Source organism: Mobula birostris, chromosome 14 (assembly GCF_030028105.1).
Source record: "Mobula birostris isolate sMobBir1 chromosome 14, sMobBir1.hap1, whole genome shotgun sequence".
Classification (NCBI taxonomy): domain Eukaryota; kingdom Metazoa; phylum Chordata; class Chondrichthyes; order Myliobatiformes; family Myliobatidae; genus Mobula; species Mobula birostris.
Genome location: NC_092383.1, coordinates 93,166,378 through 93,192,896, shown reverse-complemented (window position 1 = coordinate 93,192,896; position 26,519 = coordinate 93,166,378). Strand labels below are relative to the sequence as shown.

Below are 26,519 nucleotides of genomic sequence, written 5' to 3'. Positions count from 1 at the left end.
GGATAGGCGTGACCAGGCCGCACGTTCGCAGGCTCTGGTAGAGGCCGCGCTTCCTGACCTGTTGCCCCTCATCGCCTGGTCCCTCTCCATCTGTGCGGCCTCGCAAGTCACCCGCCACCCAGGATGTTTATCATCAGGTCCGAGTACGACAGGTGGGTCTCGCCTTCCCGCTGCCGCACGTTGCGCCGAGGGCACATCAGCCATCCCCCGTCAATCGGGCCTGGACCCGGGGCCTTGGCTATTGTTGCTGTTATGTCCCGCACCTAGGCCTGGGTCCCGGGTCCTCGCTCGTTCGCGTCACGGTGCTTTGGTCTCCGGCCGCCGGGTCGGCCTTGGGCCTCGGGCCTTTTAACAAAGGACAAGGTTTCATTTTCATATTCAAGCCGGGGCTGCTGAGTCACGGCGCCGGTTCCGGGGCTGGGCCTGGAAACGGGCTGAGGCGCCAAGTCGGCAACCAGTTCAGTTTAGCAATTTGCAAGTGTGGTGCTCTCGTTGTTGTGAGACTGTTGAACGGGCCTCTCGAACGATAAGGCTGATTCTGACTAAATAATCTACCTGATGAGTTGATGGAGCCATACAGATGCTTTGATCTGCATAGCTAATATAAAGATTAACCACTCATTACATGTGACAGTAATCAACCATATTTAAGTCAGTGAAGGTTCTCAGTTATTCAGGCCATTGTATATCAAGCAGCAGTAAATCAAGACAACTGGTAGAGATAACGAGAGGGTCATTAGTCTTATCTTTGCGTGACTGGAGGTGTGAACTGTTGTGGAGACGCCGGGGTAGAGATGCACTGTCGTACCCCACGCCCTCTATACTCCACTTCACTCCATTCCACCCCACAAACGAATGGCCCAACATAGGAGGGCTAATAGCTCAGGTCAAGTCTCGGCTTATATTTACAACTAAAGCGTTGTTATCCTTTGGTAACAATGTGCACATTTTGGACGGGAGGATATGTGGTTTAAAAGAGGAGTTAAAGAGGCTATCTTTGTCATACTGGAAAACCTGTCCCTGAACAGGTGGGGTACGACACTACCTATCAGCTACTTACAGTACAGTCCTAACGTCTCTACCCCAGTGTCTCCACGACAGTTCACACCTCCATTCCTGCAAAGATAAGACTAATGACCCTCTCATTACCTCTGCGACCCTCATGTGAGTGCTGTACTTTTAAACTGCTCAGTTTATAAGCTGGAAAACTACCCACCATGTATCAGAACTGAAGAAGCCTCTCAGGTGAGTGGCAAAACTCATCAAGGCCAGTTGCCTTAATTTACTACTGCTTGATTAAACCATCTATAACCCAAACATCCCACCTCTCCCTGAAGTTCTGGGAGTCTCCCACAAATTAATAGTGGCTCCCTGATGCCTGCAAATTATATACAATAACCCGGAAATCAATTTTTTGAGAGCAAGAGTGACTACAAGAGAGAGAGTGTGCGCACCAGGGCAGAGTGTTCCAAAAAAATCATAGAAACTACAGCACAGAAACAGGCCCTTTGGCCCTTCTTGGCTGTGCCGAACCATTTTCTGCCTAGTCCCACTGACCTGCACACGGACCATATCCCTCCATACACCTCCCATCCATGTATCTGTCCAATTTATTCTTAAATGTTAAAAGAGAACCCGCATTTACCACCTCGTCTGGCAGCTCATTCCATACTCCCACCACTCTCTGTGTGAAGAAGCCCCCCCCAATGTTCCTTTTAAACTTTTCCCCCCTCACCCTTAACCCATGTCCTCTGGTTTTTTTCTCCCCTTGCCTCAGTGGAAAAAGCCTGCTTGCATTCATTCTATCTATACCCATCATAATTTTATATACCTCTATCAAATCTCCCCTCATTTTTCTACGCTTCAGGGAATAAAGTCCTAACCTATTCAACCTTTCTCTGTAACTGAGTTTCTCAAGTCCCGGCAGCATCCTTGTAAACCTTCTCTGCACTCTTTCAACCTTATTTATATCCTTCCTGTAATTTGGTGACCAAAACTGAACACAATACTCCAGATTCGGCCTCACCAATGCCTTATACAACCTCATCATAACATTCCAGCTCTTATACTCAATACTTCGATTAATAAAGGCCAATGTACCAAAAGCTCTCTTTACGACCCTATCTACCTGTGATGTCACTTTTAGGGAATTTTGTATCTGTATTCTCAGATCCCTCTGTTCCACTGCACTCCTCAGTGCCTTACCATTAACCCTGTATGTTCTACGTTGGTTTGTCCTTCCAACGTGCAATATCTCACACTTGTCAGTATTAAACTCCATCTGCCATTTTTCAGGCCATTTTTCCAGATGGTCCAAGTCCCTCTGCAGGCTCTGAAAATCTTCCTCACTGTCTACTACACCTCCAATCTTTGTATCATCAGCAAACTTGCTGATCCAATTTACCACATTATCATCCAGATCATTGATATAGATGACAAATAACAATGGACCCAGCACTGATCCCTGTGGCACACCACTAGTCACAGGCCTCCACTCAGAGAAGCAATTCTCTACCACCACTCTCTGGCTTCTTCCATCGAGCCAATGTCTAATCCAATTTTCCACCTCTCCATGTATACCTAGCGACTGAATTTTTCTAACTAACCTCCCACGTGGGACCTTGTCAAAGGCCTTACTGAAGTCCATGTAGACAATATCCACTGCCTTCCCTTCATCCACTTTCCTGGTAACCTTCTCGAAAAACTCCAACAGATTGGTCAAACATGACCTACCACTCACAAAGCCATGTTGACTCTCCCTAATAAGCCCCTGTCCATCCAAATGCTTGTAGATTCTGTCTCTTGGTACTCCCTCCAATAACTTACCTACTACTGACGTTAAACTCACCGGCCTATAATTTCCTGGATTACTTTTCGATCCTTTTTTAAACAATGGAACAACATGAGCCACTCTCCAATCCTCCGGCACTTCACCCGTAGACAGCAACATTTTAAATATTTCTGCTAGGGCCCCCGCAATTTCAACACTAGTCTCCTTCAAGGTCCGAGGGAACACTCTGTCAGGTCCCGGGGATTTATCCACTTTAATTTTCCTCAAGACAGCAAGCACCTCCTCCTTTTCAATCTGTACAGTTTCCATGGTCTCACTGCTTGATTCCCTCAATTTCATAGATTTCATGCCAGCTTCCTTAGTAAATACAGATGCAAAAAACCTATTTAAGATCTCCCCCATTTCCTTTGGTTCCTCAGAAAGCCGACCACTCTGATCTTCAAGAGGACCAATTTTATCCCTTACAATCCTTTTGCTCTTAATATACTTGTAAAAGCTCTTTGGATTATCCTTCACTTTGACTGCCAAGGCAACCTCATGTCTTCTTTTAGCCCTCCTGATTTCTTTCTTAAGTATTTTCTTGCACTTCTTATACTCCTCAAGCACCTGATTTACCCCTGTTTCCTATACATTTCATACAACTCCCTCTTCTTCTTTATCAGAGTTGCAATATCCCTTGAGAACCAAGGTTCCTTATTCCTATTCAATTTGCCTAAAAAGTATGTCACCCCAGACTACCCTAAAGCGTACCCCTGCTTAATAGGGGTCAAAATAATGACAGTGTTGCTGGCTGCATTGTTTGCAACAGTGACTTTTCTATTGCCCGTGGTGGGTTAAGGCTGTAAAAGACATGTTGAGGTGAGTTTAACAGGTGTCGTTTGTTCATTAGCATAGCTAACGTTATTTAAACTAGCTGGCCAGCTGCTAAGGAGCTATCCTATTGCAGACAATCCACCTCTCCCGGAAGTTCCGGGAGTCTCCCACAAATTGATCGTGCTACCTCCCTGAAATGAGTTTTTGAAGGGTGGGTTGTCTGATAACCAATCCTCACCCACTATAACCACTCCCAACACGTAACACCGGCTCAAGGACAGCTATACCGCTGTTGTAAGACCATTGAATTGACTTGTATGATGTGGATTCTTGGCTTCATGTTCTACCTGGTCATGGTCCTTGTATCTTATTGCCTGTGACTGTTACTGTTTTACTTTGTACTACCTCAATACTCTGTTGTGATGAGTTGATTTGTACGGATAATGTACAAAACAAAGATTTTTCACTGTACCTTGAAACATGTGACAATAATAAACCAATTCTCTCCCACTTTAACCACTCGTACCACATATCACCAGGGTCAAGAACAGCCTCTATCCTCCCATTTGGTATGTTAAAAAGGACTCTCTACCTGAAAACATACATGGTTGTGGACTTGAATTTTATTGTCTCCCTGCACACACTTTCTCTCTGACTGTTACACTCTTTTCTGCATTCCTATTTCTTTTCCTTTCATTTTACCTTGATGTAATTGTGTTTGGAATAATCTGACAATGTCAGAAGAAATGGTTTTTCACTCTGTTTCAGTACGTGTGACAATGTTAAGCTAGTTGCCAGTGCACGTGGTAATGATAAATACAGTGAGTACAAAACAAGTTTTCTGTCCCAGCTCCATTCCCAGCCACTTTCCATGACGTCCAGGAACCTATCCACCCCTGGTTGGAGTGAACCTCCAGATACCCCAAGCTGGAGAATTCCAAAGCTTCAGGAATTTCTCCTCGTCCCAGCTTGTCCCTTCCATTATTCTGCTGAAGCCTCTTTCATATTAGAGAGAGATGCTGCTGTCAGTTGTTGAAAGGTAAACTTTTAATTGCAAGGACTAATACTCTGAGCTTGAGCTCTACATTGGAGACACAAGAGATTACAGGTGATGGAATCTGGAGAGGCAAACAGTGTTTCTGGAGGTTGGGCAGCACCTGTAGAGGGAAATGGACAATTCACATTTCAGCACCCCTAGTCTCCATAGTTACTGCTTGACCATAAGCCATAGGAGCAGAATTAGACCATTCTGCCATGGCTGGTTTATTATCCCTATCAACCCCATAACCTTTGATATCCTTACCAATCAGGAAACCTCAACCTCGGTTTTAAATATACCCTAATGACTTGGCCTCCATAGCCATCTGTGACAATGAATTCCATAGATTCACCACACTCTTGCTACAGAAATTCTTCCTGATCTCTGTTTTAAAGGGATGTCCCTCAATTGTGAGGCTGTGCCTTATGGTCCTCCAACAGTTTTGCTCCTTTTACACGGCACATTGCCTCTTGAGGTGTGAGGTGATCAGATTTGTAGAAGACCTTTGATTCTTCAAGTCCCAAATTCAGTGTGTATCTTCACGCTTGTTAGTCCTGGGGTCATTGCGCAATCCTGTCCTGTTCCAGGATTGGGTAAGGAGTTACCCTGTTTCAGAGACCCAACCATTAAATCCAAGTTCCACCCATTTTAAAACCATAAAGATATAGGAGCAGAATTAGGCCAATTTGGCCCATCGATCTGCTCTGCCATTTCATCTTGTCTGATCCATTTCCCTCTCAGCCCCAACACCTGTCTTCTCCCTGTATCCCTTCATGCCCTGTGTCTAATCAGGAATGTATCAGCCTCTGCTTTAAATATACCTTGTGTCTTGGCAACAGATTCCACAGATTCAGCACTCACTGGTGAAATAAATTCCTCCTTAATGGACGTCCCTCAATTTTGAGGTTTTTGTCTTTCATTTTCCTGTTGTAACTTGTTTGCTGCAGAACTACCTCCATTTTCCACTTCATTTGTATAGCATCCTTGATACTGATAGTGAGCCAGCCAGATCTGGAGTATGATTCCTGCTGATAGTGCACACTTGGACCTTACTCTCCATGAGGGTCTGATCACCAGGCCTCATCTGTAGGGATTTCCAATCGGTTTTCAATGATGTCATTGTCTTAGTGATCGTCAACTCTGCTGCCCATGGCTGAGGCTGGAGATGCCATTGGAATGGACCTGTTGGTTAGCTTTATTTGTCAGATGTACAGGTGGCCCCGTTTTTCGAACGTTCGCTTTACGACACCTTGCTGTTACGGAAGACCCACATTAGTTACCTGTTTTCTCTAACAGGTGTTTTCACTGTTACGAAAAAAGGCAGCGTGCACACGTGCAGCCAAGCTCCTCCCCGGAACTACGTTCTAGCCGGCATTGCTTAAGCACGTGCTTTATCTGGATTTATTTTGTGCATCTGTTAGCAAGATGAGTTCTGAGGTATTGGAAAAGCATAAAAGAGCTCATAAGGGTGTTACACTTAGCGTAAAACTAGACATAATTAAGCATTTCGATCGTGATGAACGAAGTAAGGACATTGTCCGCGCGTTGAACTTGCCTGCGTCCACCATTCGCGCTGTTTATACTCAGAGAGAAAGAATTTTGAAAGCTGCCGATATTACTGTTGGTTCTGCTCGTAGCAAAGTGGTCTCTCTTAGTCAGCATCTAATAATGGATAAAATGGAAAGTATTGCTTGAGTGGATTGATGGGTGTACAAAGTGTGATGTTCCGTTAAGTTTTCTTATACTTAAGGAGAAATCAGTCAGTCTTTTTAATAAGCTGAAACAAAGCACTGGACGTTGGTGATGAAAGTGGAATTTAAAGGTAGTCATGGGTGGTTTGATCGGTTTCTGAGGTAAGGGCAGCTTCATAGTTTAAGCAATGGTCCCCAACCTCCGGGCCGTGAACCGATACATTGCCGCGAAGAATGCAGCGGTAGTTGAAACACACCCAGCACATCTTTAAGAAAAAAGCTGAAATAAATAAGCTGATTAATTAGGTGCCGCCCGGCACGTAAATGTCAGCCCAGATCAGAGGCGATTGCCGATTGTGTCAGGTGGTTATTCGTATAAGCAAGTGTTTAACTGTGATGAAGCTGCAATTTATTAGTCTTCCCGATTCAGATAAGTGAAACTACACTGTACATACATTATTTCTACTGTATATAGGCTGTGTATTTTTATATGTTATTTGGTATGATTTGGCAGCTTCATAGCTTAAAGGTTACTGGAGAGAGTGTTTCTGCCAAGAGTGCTTCCGCGAGATTTTCGCTGCGCTAGACAGTGCGGCAGAGAAGTATTTCTACTTCATATAGGCCGTGTATTTATCATATAATTCCTGCTTTTACTATATGTTACTGTTATTTTAGGTTTTATGTGTCATTTGGCATGATCTTGTAGGTTATTTTTTGGGTCTGGGAACGCTCAAAATTTTTTCCCATATTAATAAATGGTAATTGCTTATTCACTTTACGACATTCCGGCTTACGAACCGTTTCATAGGAACGCTCTACCTTCGGATAGCGGGGGAAACCTGTATATTGAAACGTAGTAAAATGCATCAATGTGCAACACAGTCCAAGGACATGCTGGGGGCACTCCATGGGAATGTGGCAATGCTTCCATCAGCAACATAGCATGCCCGCAATTTATAACCCCAACCAGAACTGTAGGTCTTTGAAATGGGGGAGGAAACTGGAGCACCCAGAGGAAACCCACGTGTTCACGGAGAGAACGTGCAAACTCCTTGCAGACAGCAGCGGGTGTTGAACCCTGATCTGTGATTGCTGGCACTGTGACGTGATTGCACTGACTGCTGTGCTATCATCCCGCCCACTTTAGTTCAACCAATCACAGTCGACTCCAGTTGACTGGGGCACATCTTTTTAAAAAAAAACACACACACAAGAACTAATCAAGAAAATAGCTGGAATTCCCTTTGTTTATTTGGAACACTATGCTGTTTAATTGGGACAGGAGACTGTTGCTTTAAGTAAATTTATTTAAATAAATCGCGTGCACTTGCATGGCCGTTAACACACTGCACTGTGGTTAGAGCAAACAGTTTTTAAACAGCATCAGTTGCATGTGTTTGTGTTCAAACAGCAGTGATTTTTGTCATGAATAGTTGATGAGGGGTCAGCAGTAAGACAATTCAGAACTGTTTTTGCTCCCTGCGTTTTCATGCGTTCAGGCTTGGCGATGTCAGTAATGACCATAAGTGAAAATGAAATGATTTCACTACTCCCAATGAGTTAGGAACTACAAAGAAGTTGAAGGTATCAACAATCTTGAATGGTACAATGAAAATTCGGACAATGCAGTCATCGATAGCACTGTATGAAGGCAATCCATTATCTACACTAGGTGTCAGTGTTGATTTTGTTCATTTATGGTCAAAGAATAGTTGCAGCATACACTGGAGTGAATTCTTCTGTCAACAAATATTAGGAACCTAGAGTTTTATGGGACTGTATTAATAGTGTGCTAATTTTTTTGTATTTCATTTCAAGATGGTCTGCATCAAGACTTGCTCCTCTGCTATCAGCTAGTTGCTCGACAGCAGAGGAGCTGGGCTTGGTGCAGACTGTGTTGCTGCCTGCTACAGAAAGAGTGTCAGAGTTGGTCACAAAGGTGGTCTGCAGTCTGACAGCAAGTGATTATCTTGGACCCTTGCGAGCACAAGACCCTGTTGGACATTGGGAATGTAAAATACTGGAAGTCTGGTTCACTGGTTTATTGGCATGACTAACAACAGGGAGCTGCATGGCCTCGATTGCAGTAAGAACTGGGCTCATGCTGTGGGTGTACATGTTGGAGTCGGCCTGGAGGGGAGATGCTGGAGGCGATGTGACAGTGTCCACGCTGGATTCGGACTGCCCACCCCCCCACCCCCACCCAAAAACATAGATCCTCCCTCCAGTGTTCACTCAGTGGAAGGCAACCTGGATTACATTCATGGGTTCTTTTGCAGACTGCTGAGAACTGCTTGTTCTTGCCAACAACACGTGTATCATCGGTTTACAGGACGTTTCACTAAGGGACTCAGATTATATTTTTTTTATGTGGCTGTATGGTTACTGCTGTCTGATATGTGTTATGTGCTTTCTGTTTATGATTGTTGGTACAGTGTTTTACACCTTGGCTCTGGAGTAACACTGTTTCATTTGGCTGTATTCATGAGTGGTTGAACGATAATTAAACTTAAATACATAATTTGTTACTCAGTCATTTGTATGCTTTTTTTTCAGTATTTCCATGAAACTTCGGCTAAATAGAGCAGCCGTTTAACTGGGCCAAAGTGTACTGGTCCTGATGTGTACAATCAACCAGAATATACTGTACTTAACTATACAATTCAGATGGGCTGAGTGACCATTAGTGTTCTGTGATTCTTTTTGAGGAAATAATTCTTTCATTTTGTGTTTCAGAGGCGTTAACACATTCTCCCCAGAAGGCCGACTATTTCAAGTTGAATATGCTATAGAGGCCATTAAGGTGTGTATTTAAAATGCCTTTGTTTTACAGTGGTGAGTTAACTCTAGAGATTCTTACAGCCCATGCTGTGGGAGAACTCTCACACTTTGCTAGTTATGCTTTTTTAAAATCTAATGTACAACTTGGGTAACGTTGACCATTTCCAATCATCTTGTATTGGTATTGCTCCATTCATAATCACATGCCATCCGAAACATAGCTCTTGTCCTCATAATCTAGCTCATAACCTTACACCTTATGGTTCATTTTCTCTGTAATTGTAACATTTTATTCTGCTTTCTGGTATGTTTTACCTTGTACTACTCAATGTACTGTTGTAACGAATTGAACCTGTATGAACCGTGATTAAGACAATGCACACAAAATGCTGGAGAAACCCGGTAGGTCAGATAGCATCTGTGGGGGGAGAGAACAAGAGATTAGCTTTATTAAGACTACACAAGACAAATTTTTTGCTGTGCCTTGGTACACGTGACAATGATAAATCTAGTTACTAGTTTAAAACACTTAATAGCCTTCGGCATAACATCTAAAACTTTGACAAACTTCTATAGATGTGTAGTAGAGAGTATATAGTCTGGCTGCATCACAGCCTGATATGGAAACACCAATGCCTTTGAATGGAAAATCCTACAAAGGGTAGTTGTTACAGCCCACTTCATCACGAGTAAAGCCCTTCCAACCATTGAACATATCTACATGAAAAGCTGTAGCAGGAAGGCAGCATCCATAATCAGTGACCCCCACCACTTGGGTCATGCTGTCGTCTCACTGCTGCCATCAGGGAGAAGGTACAGGAGCGTCAGGACTCGCACCACCAGGTTCAGGGACAGTCACTACCCCTCAACCATCAGGCTCTTGAACCAAAGGGGCTAACATCACTCAACTTCCCTTGCTCCATCATTGAAATGCTCCCACAATCTATGAATTCACTTTCAAGGACTCTTTGTTTCATGTCCTCGATATTTTTGCTTATTTATTTAATATTTCTTTATTTTGTATTTGCATAGCTTGTTGTCTTCTGCCTTCTGGTTGAATGCCCTAGTTGGGCAATCTTTCATTGATTCTGTTATGGTTATTATCCTATAGATTTATTGGGTATACTCACAAGATAATAAATCTCAGGGTTGTATGTGGTGACATCTGTATAAATTGACTGAACTTTGAACCATTGTTTCTGGGTTTGGGGGCACTCCCTTCTATGCTGGATGTTTAAAATAAAATAGGAGCAATGAACCTATAAATTGTTATTTTTGATGTCAAGATGCAACAGATGGCAAGTGTCAGTGCAGTGTGTTCTCACTGCTGAGCTGATTCATTACCCTACCTCTGATTTACGACTCTGTACTTGGCTATTTCAACAAAATATGTTGTTAAACAGTTTTCTCATAACCCCGCTGAGTATCCACAGGTTTTGGTAGCTGCTGTGGCTTAGTATTAGTGCATCCCTCTCCCATTCAGGAGGCTTCCCGCTCCAATTCAGGGACCAGAGCCAAGTACCAGGCTCATCACTGCCAAAGTTACAACTCTTTGCATGCACATGTCTGTATATTGCAACAGAATCATAACACAAAGGTTTTTACTCCCTCGCGTTGGGTGGATGTAAGATTTAAATACATTCTAAGATTGATATATATTGAGGTATTGACCTCAGACTTCATTTGGTACCTTGTTAATGTCAAAGATCCAGAGAGATTGTTTCAAAGAGCAAAGGTATCTCTCTGGTGTCTTAATGACATGGTAGTTTGCAGTTCCAAAGACTGTTTTAACATGGGACAGTAATCAATGTATTTTACTAGTAAGATGCACATCTTTTGATCAAAAGCTGTGGTTGTGCCCCTGCCCACTTCCCCCACCCCACCTATATACTGGAACTAAGGACGCAATCCTGGGCTTGCATTCATTCTAGTGCAGGACTGACGTTGGCTGAGTCTACAGCCCTCTGCAGCTTTTTTCCAATCCTCCGCATTGGTGCCTCCACACCAGACAGTGATGCAACCAGTCAGAATGCTCTCCATGGTACATCTGTAGAAATTTGCTGGAGTCTTTGATGTGTAGGCTGATATTCCCATGCAATGCAGCTGGAGTCGAGTACTATAAGAAAAGCCACCTCATTGTACTCTTAAACAAGATAACTCGTGAAATTTCCCTTAACAGGGAAAATTAAATTTATGCTGTCTGTTTCCACAGTTGGGTTCCACCGCCATTGGAATCCAGACCAGTGAAGGTGTTGTTCTCGCGGTTGAGAAGAGGATCACATCTCCACTGATGGAACCCAGCAGCATCGAGAAAATAGTTGAAATTGATTCTCACATAGGTCAGTATATTGTGGAGGGAGGGGAATCAGACAATTAACTGCCTTGTTTTTGGAACTTGTCCTTCAGTTTTACTAAGTGTGTAATTCCCATTTAAAAAATACAAGGGTAAAATGTTTATGGAGATTGAAGTATTTTATGTCAAAGTAAGGTTTCAGAAATCCACTATTTATTTGTAGCCTGTGTTCAAATCTTTTTATATTTATTTGGGCACAGGGGTGTTTTCTGTTTCAAATTCCTTCACTAGGGTTTCCAACCTGGAGTGCACGGATTCCTCAGTTAATGGCATAAAAAAGGTTGAGACCCTTTGTCCTACAGATTACTTGATGAACTTGGATTTTCCTTTTCCATTTTCCCCTACCCATATAGCAGATACAGATCATTGAATAATTAGTGTTCTAAAATGCTTGAGTTTGGCTTCCCTCAACCTGCTGTCTGTAGGCTTGGAGTTGTTTCAAGCTCTGCTTCCTACTTACTAACTTGCATATTAGGTTCACCATCATGTGCTTGCCTGTTAAAGTAGCACTTAAATTTTAATACAGGATCTTGTCCTTTCTCAGTCTGTCCTTGGCTTAATTCTCCTTCTCCATTCAATCCTCTTGAAAACAATCCCTTTCCAACCCCCTGTCAATAACTTGAATTTAATCAACCCAATCATGATGGCTCTGCCTTTGTTCATCCAAACTTCCACAGTTCTCATCCCAAACCTCACCACCTTTCTCCTATGTTAGTATTTTGTTTAAAACCTGACTGACAAGGGTGTAGGCAGTTTAAATGGCTTGGATGAGTCCAGGGGTCTGTTTCTGTGCTGTACTCTATTTGGGTCATCCACCCTACTGTATCCTTGAGTGGTTCTGTCAAATATTTTTTCTCCTTTAATTTTGTTTTTTGTTAATGTTGTAGTTTTACATGAATATAAGTTAGTCTTTTCATTTATTGGGATGCTGTCTTAAAATTTAGAACATAAAACAGGGTAGTACATGCCCTTTGGTCCGCTATGTGCGCCGACCTTTTAACCTACTCCCAATATCAATCTTAAACACAAAATACTCTGCAGATGCTGGGTTCAAAGCAACACTCACAACAAGCTGGAGGAACTCAGCAGGTCGGGCAGCATCCGTGGAAATGATCAGTCAACGTGTCTTGATAGGGCCTCTGCCCCTTCCCTCTTCAGTCCTGACGAAGGGTTCTGGCCCGAAATGTTGACTGATCATTTCCATGGATGCTGCCCAACCTGCTGAGTTCCTCCAGCGTGTTGTGAGTGTCCCAATATCAATCTAACTCTCCCTCCTACTTAACCCGCCCCCCCCCCATTTTTCTATCATCCTTGTACCTACCAAGAGTTTCTTAAATGTTACTACTGTATCTGCCTCTACCACTGTCCCAGGTTCCACTTGTGTGAATATTAAAAAAAATTACCTCAGGCCTTGTAAATAAGCAAATGTTATTGTAAAGTAAAATAAATATGACAATACTTAATTGTCATTTCCTAAAATAAAAGTTTATATATAGATGACACGCCAAATTTGAGAAATCTTAATGGTGACCAAATGGAGCAAAAGGCAGTTGAGGTTTGTAATTGTGAACGTGTAAGATACGAGCATCTGCTCGTGGAGCAAATTATTTACACACCAGTGGTAAAGGAGCAGGAAGACTTGAAAGTATTTAAAGATAACAATTGCAAGCGGCCCAACATACTACACTTGCCCATTCACCTCCTCCCTCATCTCTATTCAGGGCCCCAATCAGTCCTTCCCTTTGAGGCTGCACTTTACCTGTGAATCTGCTGGGGTCTGTTGTATCCAGTGTTCCCGACACGGCTTCCTCTACATAGGTGAGAGCTGTCGTAAATTGGGGTACCGTTTCGTCAAGCACCTCCACTCCATCCGCCAATAGCAGAACTTCCCAGTTGCCAAGCATTTTAATTCCCATTCCCATTCCACGTGTCCATGGCTGCCTCTTATGTCATGATGAAGCCACCCTTGGGGTGGAGCAGCAACACCTTATATTCCGTCCGGGTAGTCTCCAACCTGATGGCATGAATATCGATTTCACCTTCCAGTAAAAAATAATTTTCCCTCCCCTCTTCTTCTACTCCCCACTCTGGCTGCTTGCTTCTTCTCACCTGCCTGTCAGCTCCCCCTGGTGCTGCTCCTCCTCCTCTCCTTTCTCCTATGGTCCATTCTCTTCTATCAGATTCCTTCCTCTCCAGCACTTCACCTTTCCCACCCACCTGACTTCACCTATCCAGCTATCGTCCTTCTCACCCCCCCACCCTCCCCCTACCCCATACCCAGATTTTTATTCTGGTGTCTTCTCTCTTCTTTATCAGTCCTGAAGAAGGGTCTCAATGATTCTGTTCATTTCCATAGATGCTGTTTGACCTACTGAGTTCCTCCAGCATTTTGTGTGTGTTGATTTGGATTTCCAGCACCATCAGAATTTCTTGTGCTAAAGATAAAGATCACCTTTATTTTTCACATGTACGTCAAAGCATACTGTGAGATTGTGCATTAAATCAGATTAGCGAGGATTGTATGAGTGGCGCCTGAAGCATGGCAACAATAAAGCAGAACCACAACTCACTAACTCTGACCTGTAACGTGGGAGGAAACCCATGCGTCACTGGGAGAACATACAATTTCCTTACAGACAGCGGTGGGGTGTCATGCCAGAAATCACAATCTTCTTTGCATAACATAATTGATTGGGGTATAAAACAGCAACTGAAACAATGCTGAAAATAATTTTTTTTTTGAAGCAATTAAATTGCTTTTGGATTTGAGCACCCAACATTTGGAAAGGATCTCAAAAGTCTTGAAGAAGAAGCAGAAGACATTTATTATTGAGGAAAAATTGATTTAGTTTGCAGTCTCCCTTCTGCTGTCTCTGTATATACTTCTGCTGATTTCCCAAATAAGCATAATGTAATCAAAGCCCCCCCCCCCCCCACACCAATTCTAGTCATTGCCTCTTCTCCCCTCTTCCGTTGGACAAAGGCTTGGAAACCTATCACCAGGCTCAAGGACAAGTTCCCAAACAAGAGAAAATCTGCAAATGCTGAAAATCTGAGCAACACACAAAATGCTGGAGGGATTCAGCAGGCCAGGCAGCATCTGTGCTTGATGAGACCATCTCCAATCTATGTCTCCTTCCCTGGTACTTCCTTGCAAGCAGAACAAGTGCTACACTTGCCCCTACACCACCTCCCTCCCTACCATTCAGGGCCCTAAACAGTTCATCCACGTGAGGCGACGCTTCACCTGTGAGTCTGCTGGGGTCATTTACTGTGTTTGGGGCTCCTGGTGTGGCCTGATATAGATTGGGAGACTGCTTCAATGAACATCTACACTCCATCTGCAAGCGGGATCTCCTAGTGGCCGCTCATTTTAATTCCACTTTCCATTCCCATTCCAATATGTCTATCCACAGCCTCCTCCACTGTTGTGATGAGGCCCCTCTTAAGTTGGAGGAACAACACCTTGTATTCCATTTGGGTAGCCTCCAACCTGATGGCACGAACAGTGCTTTCTCAAACTTCCAGTAATGCCCCCCCCCCCACCCCCTTCACCATTTCTCATCCCCTTTCCCCCCTCACCCATCTCCTTGCCCTGTCCATTGCCTCCCTCTGGTGCTCCTTCCCTATTTTACTTTCTTCCATGGCCTTCTGTCTCTTTCACCAATCAATATCCCAGCCCTTTCCTTCATCCTCCCCCCTCCAAGTTTCACCTATTGCCTGCTGTTTCTGTCTCCCCTCCCCCCACCTTTCAAATCTACTCCTCAGCTTTTTTTTCTCCAGTCCTGTCAACAGTTTTCAGCCCAAAACGTCAACTATATTTTTCCATAGATGTTGCCTGGCTTGCTGACTTCCTGCAGCATTTTGTGTGTGACAAGACTGTTTAAACACTCTTGAACAGGCCTCTTGTACACTAGTTAACCATTCTGGCTCACTTGACAGCTAATTTATAATTTTTCTTATGTGTTTATAAAAAAAAAATGCATGGGTTTTAAAAAAAAAAAGTGATTTTATTTATTGAGATCGGCGCAGAGTTGCCCCTGCTGGCACTCTGAGTTGTGCCGCCCAGCAATCCCCTGATTTAATCCTGGCCTAATCAGAGGACAATTTGCAATGACCAATTAAGCTACTAACCAGTACATCTTTGGGATGTGGAAGGAAAGGGGAGCATCTGGAGAAAGCCCACATAGTCATGAAGAGAACGTACAAACTCCTTACAGGCAGTGGCAGGAGTTAAACCCGGATCACCTGTACTGTAAAATGTGCTAACCACTACACTACCGTATCACCTCTAGCACGGTAGCTAGCTGCTGTCTGTAAGGAGATTGTACAAAATATTATAGTATCACTCCGGTAGAATTAAAATTAATATTAATTATTTTCTTATTAGGCTGTGCAATGAGTGGATTAATCGCTGATGCCAAAACATTAATCGATAAAGCTCGAGTTGAAACACAGGTAATTTAAAATTTCAGTATTTCACAATATGTTAAACTTAAAGCAAGCTTCTGTGAAATTAGTTCTGTTTCCTAACAGTTAAATCATTAATTTCTGTAATGTCATTTTAGGATGCATATTCTGTTGTCACTAATATTTAATGTTTACTTTATCCAGCGAAAGTCAGTAACTTTGGAACTGATAATTGCAAAATTGTCCACAGAGCTATTTCAAGTGTTTTTGTGCAAATCTTGAAATAATATAGAAGTGACATAGTGATGAGGGTTGTAAAGAGAAGTGATAAAGAAATATCCTAACATTGTTGGAAACTGTGGTGTTGGATGCCTCTTTTGGAAGTGCATGGGATTAGGTGTCATGAACTTAATCAGTTCGGCACAACACTATGGGCTGAGGCTAGTTCCTCTGATGTACAGTTCTATGTTCTGATAGATCGGTGTCAGACACGCCCTGTATGTCAGGGTTCCCAGACTGGGGTTCACAGACCCTTGGTTAATGGTGATGGGGAGGTCCACGACATAAATTGTTGGGAAATCCTGCTATCGGTCGATCTCTGCCGATCAAATATCTACAGACAGGCAAGCTCAAGGTTGGCCATGTATTGCTGAGGGTGTGAGCTTGGTTTGCAGGGGATCCAGGGTCAACATGGGACGAACTATCAGGATCCTGTGTAGCTTTGTGGCTGAACCCAGGGCACAGAGGGTAAGCCTCGACCAATGTTCTTTCTAACGTGTGCAAGGGCACACATCTTTTGCTACGAGCACACAAAGGAATTTAAGCTGCACACAAAAGGTTCTCAACCTCCACCCCATTGGCTTGTTAAGTATATTTCACGATCATACACAATCACATTTCCTCTTCCAGTTTCTCATGGGGACGGTGTTGATGACATGGAGTTTGCAATTTGTCTGAAGATTTTAGAACTAGCTTATTTATACTGTTTTTATTAAAGAAATTATTCACTGCGCACGTGTTGTTGTCACTGAGCAAAAAAATTGCACAGCACAAGATTTTTGCGTCCGGTGGTCATTACAAATTAGAGGGAACATTGACTCAACTTATTTTGATGAGATGAAACTCAACGGATCTGTTCCCTGCTTCCTTTCCTGGGTTCACTGGAAAATAACGTCAAAAAAAAGTGAAAAGCGTGTTGGGGGTCCATCCAAAAGTCAAAATCATCAATTGTATGGAAAATCTGGTTTGTGAACCAATGAATTTGAAGGGATCTGTATTATAGAGGCCTTACTGTATTGTTTCTTCAATTGGCATCATTAATAATTGTGTTTATTCTTCAGAATCACTGGTTTACTTACAATGAAAATATGACGGTTGAAAGTGTGACCCAGGCTGTCTCCAACTTGGCCTTGCAGTTTGGTGAAGAAGATGCAGACCCTGGTGCAATGGTAACATCTCTAGCTAAATCTGTTACTACTGTATCTGGCATAGCCACATTACATAACCCCTTCACGTGTGCTTTATTTTTTTTATTTTGAGATACAGCACAGTAGCAGGCACTTCAGATCCAATTTTTGAAATGTGGGAAGAAACCAGAGCACCCGGAGAAAATCCACATGGTTAAGGGGAGAACATGCAAACCCCTTACAGACAGCGCCAGGAATTAAACCTGGGTTGCTAGCACTGTAATAGAGTTATGCTACTGTGCCACGTCAAGTTATAATAGTAATTCTTCATGCCTTTGAAAGTAAAAGCAGTGTAACATGGTTAAATTTTAGCTCTGCAGTTAATTACTTAGCCTTGACTTGGCCAAGTTGATGTTTTCGGGGCCATTGGTAAACAATGGGTGAGGGTGGATATGATTTGTCCACTTTAAGAAGGGTGTTCATGTTTGATCACAAATAATCTGAATTTTTTTTGAGTGGAGGAGGGGAAAAGGCCATCACACAGGAAGAGACCATTTTGCCCTTTCTGTCCTACCACTCAATAAAATCGCTGCTTATATTTATCTCAGCAACAGATCCCTGCACAAACCCTATATCCCTTGATTCAGAGTCAGATTCTGATTTCTTATCACTGACATATGATGTGAAATTTGTTATTTTGCGGCAGCAGAGGAAAGACAAATCATAAACTACAAAAATAGTGCAAGAACAAAAGGAATAACAATGTAGTGTTTAAGGATCGTTCAGAAATCTGATGAAGGGGAAGAATCTGTTCTGAATCATTGAAGTGGGGGTCTTCGGGCTCCTGTATCCGTGTGTCCCAGATGGTGAGGGTCTTCAGGTACTTGCCTCTTAAAGCTCCCCTTGATGGTGAGGAAGGTTTTACCCATGATGGAGCTGGCTGAGTCATAACCCTCTTTAGTCTTTTGTGATCTGGAGCCTTCATTACCAGACACTGATGCAACCAGTCAGAATGCTGTCAACCACACACCTATAAAAATTTGTGAGTCTTTGGTGTCATAAACTCCTAATGAAGTAGGACCACATGCATAACTTCTCTGTGATTGTATCAATATGTTGGACCCAAGATTAGTCCTCTGAGATGCTGACACCAGCATATGAAGCTGCTCACCCTTTCCTCTGCTGACCCCCTTGATGAAAACTGATGTGTGTTCTCCCAAGTTCTTTCTGAAGGCCACAATCAGTTCCTCGGTTTTACTAACTTTAAGTGCAAGGTTATTGTTGCAACACCTCTCAACTCGCCAATTTATCTCACTCCTGTCTTCAGTAGTCTTTTAATACCTAAAAACTTATGAGTAGCCTTTTATGATAGTGTCATTTATGGTGGCGAGAAAATGTGATTTAAATGCTCTATTTTATTTCCCCAGAGCCGACCATTTGGTGTGGCATTGCTGTTTGGAGGGATTGATGAAAAGGGGCCACAAATGTAAGCATTATTTCTATTGCATTTTGCTACTTTGTTCAAGAAAGCGTTATAATATATAAGAGCAAATAATGTAATTAATCATCTCAAATTTTTCTTGTAGTCAAGTCAAGTTTATTGTCACTTCAACCATAAGCTGCTGGTACAGTACACAGTAAAAATGAAACAACATTCCTCCAGGACCCTGATGCTACATGAAACAACACAAAACTACACTAGACTATGTGAGACAGCACAAGGCTACACCAGACTACATAAAACAACATAAAAACTGCACAGGACTACAGACCTGCACAGGACTACATAAAGTGCACAAAACAGTGCAGGGTAGTACAATAATTAATAGTGAAGACAATAGGCACAGTAGAGGACAGATTACAATATAATAAATGATGTAGATGTCAGTCAAGACTCTGGGTATTGAGGAGTCTGATGGCTTGGGGGAAGAAACTGTTACGTAGTCTGGTCATGAGAGCCTGAATGCTTTGGTACCTTTTGCCGGATGGCAGGAGGGAGAAGAGTTTGTATGAGGGGTGCGTGGGGTCCTTCACAATACTGTTAGCTTTGCGGATACAGCGTGTGGTGTAAATGTCTGTGATGGCGGGAACAGAGACCCCGATGATCTTCTCAGCTGATCTCACTATCCGCTGCAGGGTCTTGCGATCCGAGACGGTGCAATTCCCGAACCAGGCAGTGATGCAACTGCTCAGGATACTCTTGATACATCCTCTGTGGAATGTGAGGATAGGGAGTGGGAGATGGACTTTACTCAGCCTTCGCAGAAAGTAGAGACACTGCTGGGCTTTCTTGGCTATAGAGCTGGTGTTGAGGGACCAGGTGAGGTTCAGGTGAGAGTGTGTGACTATAGTATTGAGCAGTTGATTGAAGGTTTCACAACATGTTTTATGGCCAAATATTTTAATTGCGATTCCCAGTCACATTCAATTTGTCAGTCCATGGCCACCTCTGTGCCAAGATGAGGCCACCCTCAGGATAGAGAAGCAGCACCTTGTATTCTGAGTAGCCTCCAACCTGATAACATGAATATCAAATTCTCCTTATGGCAAAAATAAAATTCCCTTCTCCTCTCTTCTAATCTCCACTTTTCACCTGCCTATCCCCCCCCCCCCCCCCCCCCGGGTCCCATCATCCTTCCCTTTCTCCCATGGTCCACTCTCCTGTCCTATCAGATTCCTTCCTCTCCAGCAATTTACCTTTCCCGTCTGCCTTGCTTCACCTATCACCTCCTAGCTAGACCTCTTCCCCTCTTCCCACCTTTCTATTCTGGCATCTTCCCTGTTTTCCAATCCTGAAGAAGGGTCTCGGCCTGAAATGTTGATTGTTTACTCATGCCTGACCTGTTGATTTTCTTCCCTGTTCTGTGTGTGATGTATAAATGTTGAAGTGGCCTCATCAGGTGCAGAACAACTTTAAGTCTGTCTTGATAGTTCCAGATACTAAGCCTCAGTTTCTGTGGTGGTTCTTTGAGCAACTCTACCTCAATATTTTACATAGGTACTTTAAACTTGGAATGTTGGTTTGTATTTGCATTTCATGAGTACCTTCAACTCTTTGTAATAAAGTAAGACATGGAAGCAGAATTAGGCCATTTGGCCCATCGACAGAGCAGAGTCATTCCAACATAGCTGATTTATTATCCCTCACAGCACCATTCTCCTGCCTTCTCTCCATAACCCTTGACACTTACTAATCACGAACCATTAAATCTCCAATTTAAGTATACACAATGACTTGGCATCCACAGGCATCCAGCAATTAATTCATAGATTCATCACGCTCTGCCAAAATAAATTGACTCCTCATCTCTGTTCTAAATGGGTGGCTTTCTATTCTGAGATTGTGCCCTCTTGTCCTGGACTCCCCCATTATAGAAAACTTCCTCGCCACCTCCACTGTCGAGGCCTTTCATGGAGTTTAGAGAATATTTCCTGATTATCTGGTCCATTTTCTTTAGAGTATTGTTATTTGGTGCTTACTGAAGTTATTCTTTGTCTCTGTTTGCTAATTAAATCTGTTCCGTTTTTCAGGCTGCTATCTATGAGCTAGTTAACATTACACATTGTAAATAGTTGTGGCATATGTTAATTTTATAAGTTGTTCTGTGAAGCAGTTGCGTTTTATCGAGATGAGTGCACAGTGAGAGGCTGATCCAGGGTAGGATTTTACAACAAGGTAGAAGAGAAGAATTGAACATGCTTCACTTCCAGTAAAACTGCATCAAGATCTATCACAGTGTGCATTGTTTAAATTCACCTTTATTGTCATTCAAACCTATATATGTATACCACCAAACGGAACAATGTACCTCCTGAATAAGGTGCACAGTGCGTATAACCCACACACAACACAGAAAGTGATATTACTACACATACATTGAGGAAAAATAAAGTGTATTCCTGAAGATTGACGTTTGGCATAATGTTCATTTACAATTGAAGTTTAAAAAGTAAACGCTAATATGCTACTGTGTCTTCGTAAGTGATGAGACCTGGGTAATAGCAGGAAGTTCAGTCATCTCATATCCTGGGGAAGAAACTGTTTCCTACTGCTATGGTACCTTCTGCCTGATGGTGGGGTACTACTTACAAATAGACATAGCAATATTAAGCAAGTGCCTGCTATTGTATTCAATTGGCAATTGTAATTATTCTGTGGTAGTTGTGCTGATAATCCTGTCTCTGTTACTGAATTAGCTGGGCTTGTAGGCTTTGTCTGTTTAAGAGTCTGAACAAAATTATCTTCTGAAGCACATAATGTTACACGACTACTGTAATGCAAATGGCTAATTCAGTTATCCCCATTCCTGTGTGTGCCATAACCATGGCAGCTTTTCCCCTTCAAGAAGTTTGGACATAGAGCTTTGTCTATGTATATAAGCTGATCGTAAGTGTATATGGCCGCACTCAGTTAATTGTACATTGTTTTTTGTTTGTTTGATATGTGCCATCGTATGACTTAGGATATCATGGTCTTTTCATGACCATGATTGTTCTTGGCAAATTTTTCTACAGCTATTGCTGCCTTCTGGGCAGTGTCTTTACAAATACGAGTGATACTCGTCAATCCCTTCAGAGATTGTCTACCTGGTGTCAGTGTCACATAACCAGGAATTGTGATCTGCACCAGCTGCTCGTACGACCATCCACCACCTGCTCTCATGGCTTCTCATGACCCTGATCAGGGGTTAAGCAGGTGCTACACCTTGCCTGAGGGTGACCTGCAGGCGAGCAGAGGGAAAGAGTGTCTTGCACTTTTTTTGGTAGAGATTTATCTCCACCCCACCACCATGTGCTTTGAAGGATTGTTTTTATAGTTACTGTGTTTTTTGGGTTACTTTTTTGTGCTGCATTGGATCCGGAGTAACAATGTTCTCCTTTACGTTGATGTACTGAAGAATGACAAAATTCTTGAGTCCCTGGACAGGCCATGGTGTTAGAACATAGAACAGTACTGCACAGTATAGGCACTTCAACCCTCAGCGTTGTGCCGAACTTTCAACTAACCCTAAGATCACTCTAACCCTTCACTCCCAAATAGCTCTCCATTTTTCTTTCATCTATGTGCCTACCCAAGAGTTTCTTAAATGTCCCTAATGTGTCTGCCTTTACCACCAGCACCCCGGCAACATCTTCCATGCACCCACCATTCACTGTGTAAAAATAAAACTTTCCTTTGATATCCCCTTGTATTAGCCCTGGGAAAAGTCTCTGGCTGTCCACTCTTATCTGTGCCTCTTATCTATCAAGTCACCTCTCATCTTCCTTGGCTACACAGAGAAAAGTCCTCGCCCTCTCAACCTTTCTTGTTCCATCAGTCATGCCAATCTTGATGCCAGTTATTTAGAGTTGCCACCAGTACTTACAGTGAGCAGTTTGTGGTCTGTTTCATTGCTGAATTCTAAAGGTAGAGTGGTTACGAGCACAGCCTGTTTGTTTCTTGTGCAGGTATCACATGGATCCATCTGGGACTTTTGTGCAATGTGTTGCTAGAGCAATCGGCTCAGCTTCAGAGGGAGCTCAGAGCGCTCTACAGGAGGTTTATCACAAGGTATATCAACCAGTCACCAATCAAGATTCAGATTTATTTATCACGTGTACATCAAATCGTACAGTGAAATGCATCGATTGTGGAACTGTTGCCACATTTCCGGCATCAGCAAAGCATTCCCGCTAACCCGACCTCACATATCTTTGGAACGTGGGAGGAAACTGGAGCACCTGGAAGAAAACCACACAGTCTTGGGGAGAACTTACAAGCTCGTTACAGACAGCAGCAGGAATTGAACCCTCACCACTACTCAATCCCAGCATCCTCTGTAAGGAGTCTCTCTCTCTCAGCTGTGGAAGGCGTAGATTTTCTCTGGGTCCTCCAGTTTCTGCCATCTGTCCAAAGATGTACTGGGTAGGTTAGTTGATTGTAAATTGCCCCATGAATAGGTTAGTGTTAAATTGGGGTTGTTGGGTGGTGGGGGGAGGTTTGCTGGGGTGGCATGGTTTGAAGGGTCTAATTTCTGTGTCATATCTTTGGTATTGGTATGTAAAAATGCTGACTTTAGTGATCATTAAAATTTCAGTCTATGACATTAGATGAGGCAAAGAAGGAAGCACTGACCATCCTGAAACAAGTAATGGAAGAAAAACTAAGTGCTACTAATATTGAGGTATGAACATTTTGTATATGATGAGCCAGTAACTCTATGTTTGACTGGGACAGTGTTCTTTTATTTAGAGACTTCCAACCCTTAAGTATGGGAAATTTATTCTGATCAACATGGCATGGGTGAATAAGACCATAAGACACAGGAGCAGAATTAGGCCTTTTATCCCATCCAGTCTCCTCTGCTGTTTAATTGTGGCTGATTTATTATCCCCCTCAAGAAATTCCTCCTCATCTGTTGTAAAGGGATGTCACTCTATAGGAATGGGCTTGTGTGTTTTGTTCCCCCCCCCCCCCGCCACCTCTGATGGACAACTATCCACTATTCCACTCTCAACCCAGCACTTTACATGAGGGTGAAGACATTTGCCTCAAAATGTAGATGGGAAATATTATCCAGTACATTCTATGTATCGACACGTCTCCTTGGAGAAGAGCACAAAGTATTGGCTCTCTGTAGATCCTGTCAAAAGTTGCAGCAGGATGGTGGGGTAGCTTCTCGGGGCATTAGACAGTTGGCCCATTGAGTCTGCTTCAGCATTCAATCATGGCTGATTTATTATCTTCAATCCCATTTTCCTGCCTTCTCTCTGTAAGCTTTGACACCCTTTTTAATCAAGAAACTTTCAACTTCTGCTTTATATATACCCAATGACTGGGTCTCCAGGGCTGTCTGTAGCAATGAGTTCCACAGATTCACCACCCTCTGCCTGAATAAAATCCATCTCATCTCTGTTTTGAAGGAATATCCTTGTATTCTGAGGCTGTGCCCCCTCGTCCTAGACTCCCGCACTATAGGAAACATCTTCTCCACATCCACTCTATCCTAAGCCTTTCAATATTTGTTAAGATTAAGTGAGATTTTTCTCCTCATTCTTCTAAACTCCAGCAAGTACTGGCCTGGAGCCATCAAATGGTCCTCATACATTAACCCTTTCCTTCCTGGATTAATTCTTGTAAATCTTCTCTGGACCTTCTCCAATGCCAGCACAACTTTTCTAAAGCTGCTCATAATACTCGGAAGTGCAGTCTGACTAATGCCTTATAAAGCCTCACCATTACAACTTTGCTTTTATATTCTAGACACCTCAAAATGAATGTAAAAGTTGTATTTGCCTTCCTTACTACTGACTCAAACTGCAACATATGGTGAAAATAGAAAATACATTTAGGAAAGTTGTCTCAGCTTGATCATTTACTCCTAACAATGAGCTAAAGAAAAGCTGTTGGGGTAGTTAACCTCGCTCCTTTCGTCACTCTTCTATAGCTGCTGAAGCTGGAGTGTATTAACTGATTAATTCTCTTTTCAGCTTGCAACAATAGAGCCTTCAAAAGCATTTCACATGTACACAAAGGAGGAGCTGGAAGAAGAAATAAAGAAAATCTAAATTTGAATTCTGGCCCAGCCACTGGTTTTCTTGAGTATAAATTCAAGCAATCAAAGTTACAAGCTCTGAAGGTTTCCAGTTTGTGGAATAACGCTTTCAGATAGTTTCTACATATGTAGTACTAGTTTTAACTTGGTTTTGAAAAATCTCTGTACATAGTGCATTGAAAACCATTATTATGAACCAAATGGAACTAAATAAATTTTTGTTACTGATGGTGCATTGCCAAAATCCTTTATGCTGTGTGCTGCTTTCTTTTCTCAAGAGAATGAGATGAATTTATCAAAATCAAGGTAAAATTCATTGTCAATGTATGCATACATGACTGTATACTACTTTGAGATTTATTTTCTTCAGGCATTTGCAGGAAAATAAAAAAACATTGAATTTACAAAATCTATACATAAAGACAAACAAAACTACCAATGTGTGAAAGAAGACATTGTGCAAATAGAGAAAGTATTGTGGTCATGAGCTGTAGGGTCCTTGAAAGTGAGTCCATAGGTTGTAGATCAGTTCAGAATTATGAGTTAAGTTATCCACACTGGTTCAGGAGCTTGATGGTTGTATGGTAATAACTGTTCCTGAACCTAATTCCTCTGTACTTTCTTCCCTATGGTCATAGTGAGAAAAGAGCATGGCCTAGATGGCGGGGATCTTCGGGTTTTGCTTCCTTGTGGCAGCATTCCATATAAATGTACTCATTGGTGGGGAGAGCTTTGCCTGTGATGGGCTGGGTTGTATCTGTCCACCACTTTCAGTAGACTTCATAATACATTTGTATCATAATTCATGTAATTATTTTGCAATCTAACCACTCACGCGGCTCTGCGAGATACAGAGACGCGTCTGGGACTGATGTAGCAGTAAACTGAGTCAGCATATTTTCGCTTGCTCAAAATACCCAGTTAAGCCCTCGTTATATTTAGTGTGCATCAGTTACTTTTAGCTGGGAGTAAGCAATTGAGAAAATCTGAAAAAAGGATCATAATTAAACATGAAGTAAATACAGTATTCAAAATGTACCTGAAGTTAAGTATGAGAACCTTGCAGCCTGAAGCTGGTGATTTTGCTTCTAATTGCCTGGACATGACTGGTATTTATGCCTAGCACTACCACACCTTGAACCGAGTGACCTTGGCAATTTCTGAAACCAAACTAGGTGAAGTAAGAGTTCCGTCCCTCTAGGACCCCAGTGAACTGGCTGGTTTTCAGAGCAACACACTCCAAGTGCTGGAGGAACTCAGTAGGTCAGGCCGCATCTATGGAGGGAAATAAACAGTCAACATTTCAGGCTGAGACTCTTCATCAGAACTGGAAAGGAAGGGGGCAGAAGCCAAAATAAGAAGGTGGTGGGGGGTTGGGGGGAGGAAGGAATACAAGCTGGCAGATGATAGGTGAGTCCAGGTGACTGAGTGGGGAAGAGGGGATGAAGTAAGCTGGAATTGAGAGGTGGAAAAGGTAAAGGGCTGAAGAAGATATCTGATAGGAGAGAAGAGTGAGAGACTAAGAGTAGTTTCACAGTTAGGATGACTGCTCCGAGCTTTATTCCAGATTTAGTTTTTAATTACTACATTTCCTAACCATTATATTTGGATTTGAATGGGTCATTTTCTCGGGCTTGTCAATTGCTGGTAAAGTAACATAAAGTACTGGTCTTACAGAATGCACAAAATAGCACAGAATA

The 26,519-nt window shown here is 42.6% G+C and overlaps 1 protein-coding gene across 1 annotated transcript; it reads left to right on the top strand.

Annotated features, from left to right (window-relative positions):
* Positions 1 to 25,068, top strand: psma5 (proteasome 20S subunit alpha 5). The gene is made up of 9 exons (XM_072278947.1): positions 1 to 152; positions 9,071 to 9,137; positions 11,328 to 11,454; positions 15,859 to 15,926; positions 17,219 to 17,326; positions 18,712 to 18,770; positions 22,733 to 22,835; positions 23,362 to 23,448; positions 24,755 to 25,068. Exons 1-9 carry the CDS (start codon positions 124 to 126, stop codon positions 24,830 to 24,832), a joined length of 726 nt encoding a protein of 241 aa, XP_072135048.1. The 5' UTR covers positions 1 to 123; the 3' UTR covers positions 24,833 to 25,068.
* Positions 25,069 to 26,519: the final 1,451 nt, after the last annotated feature.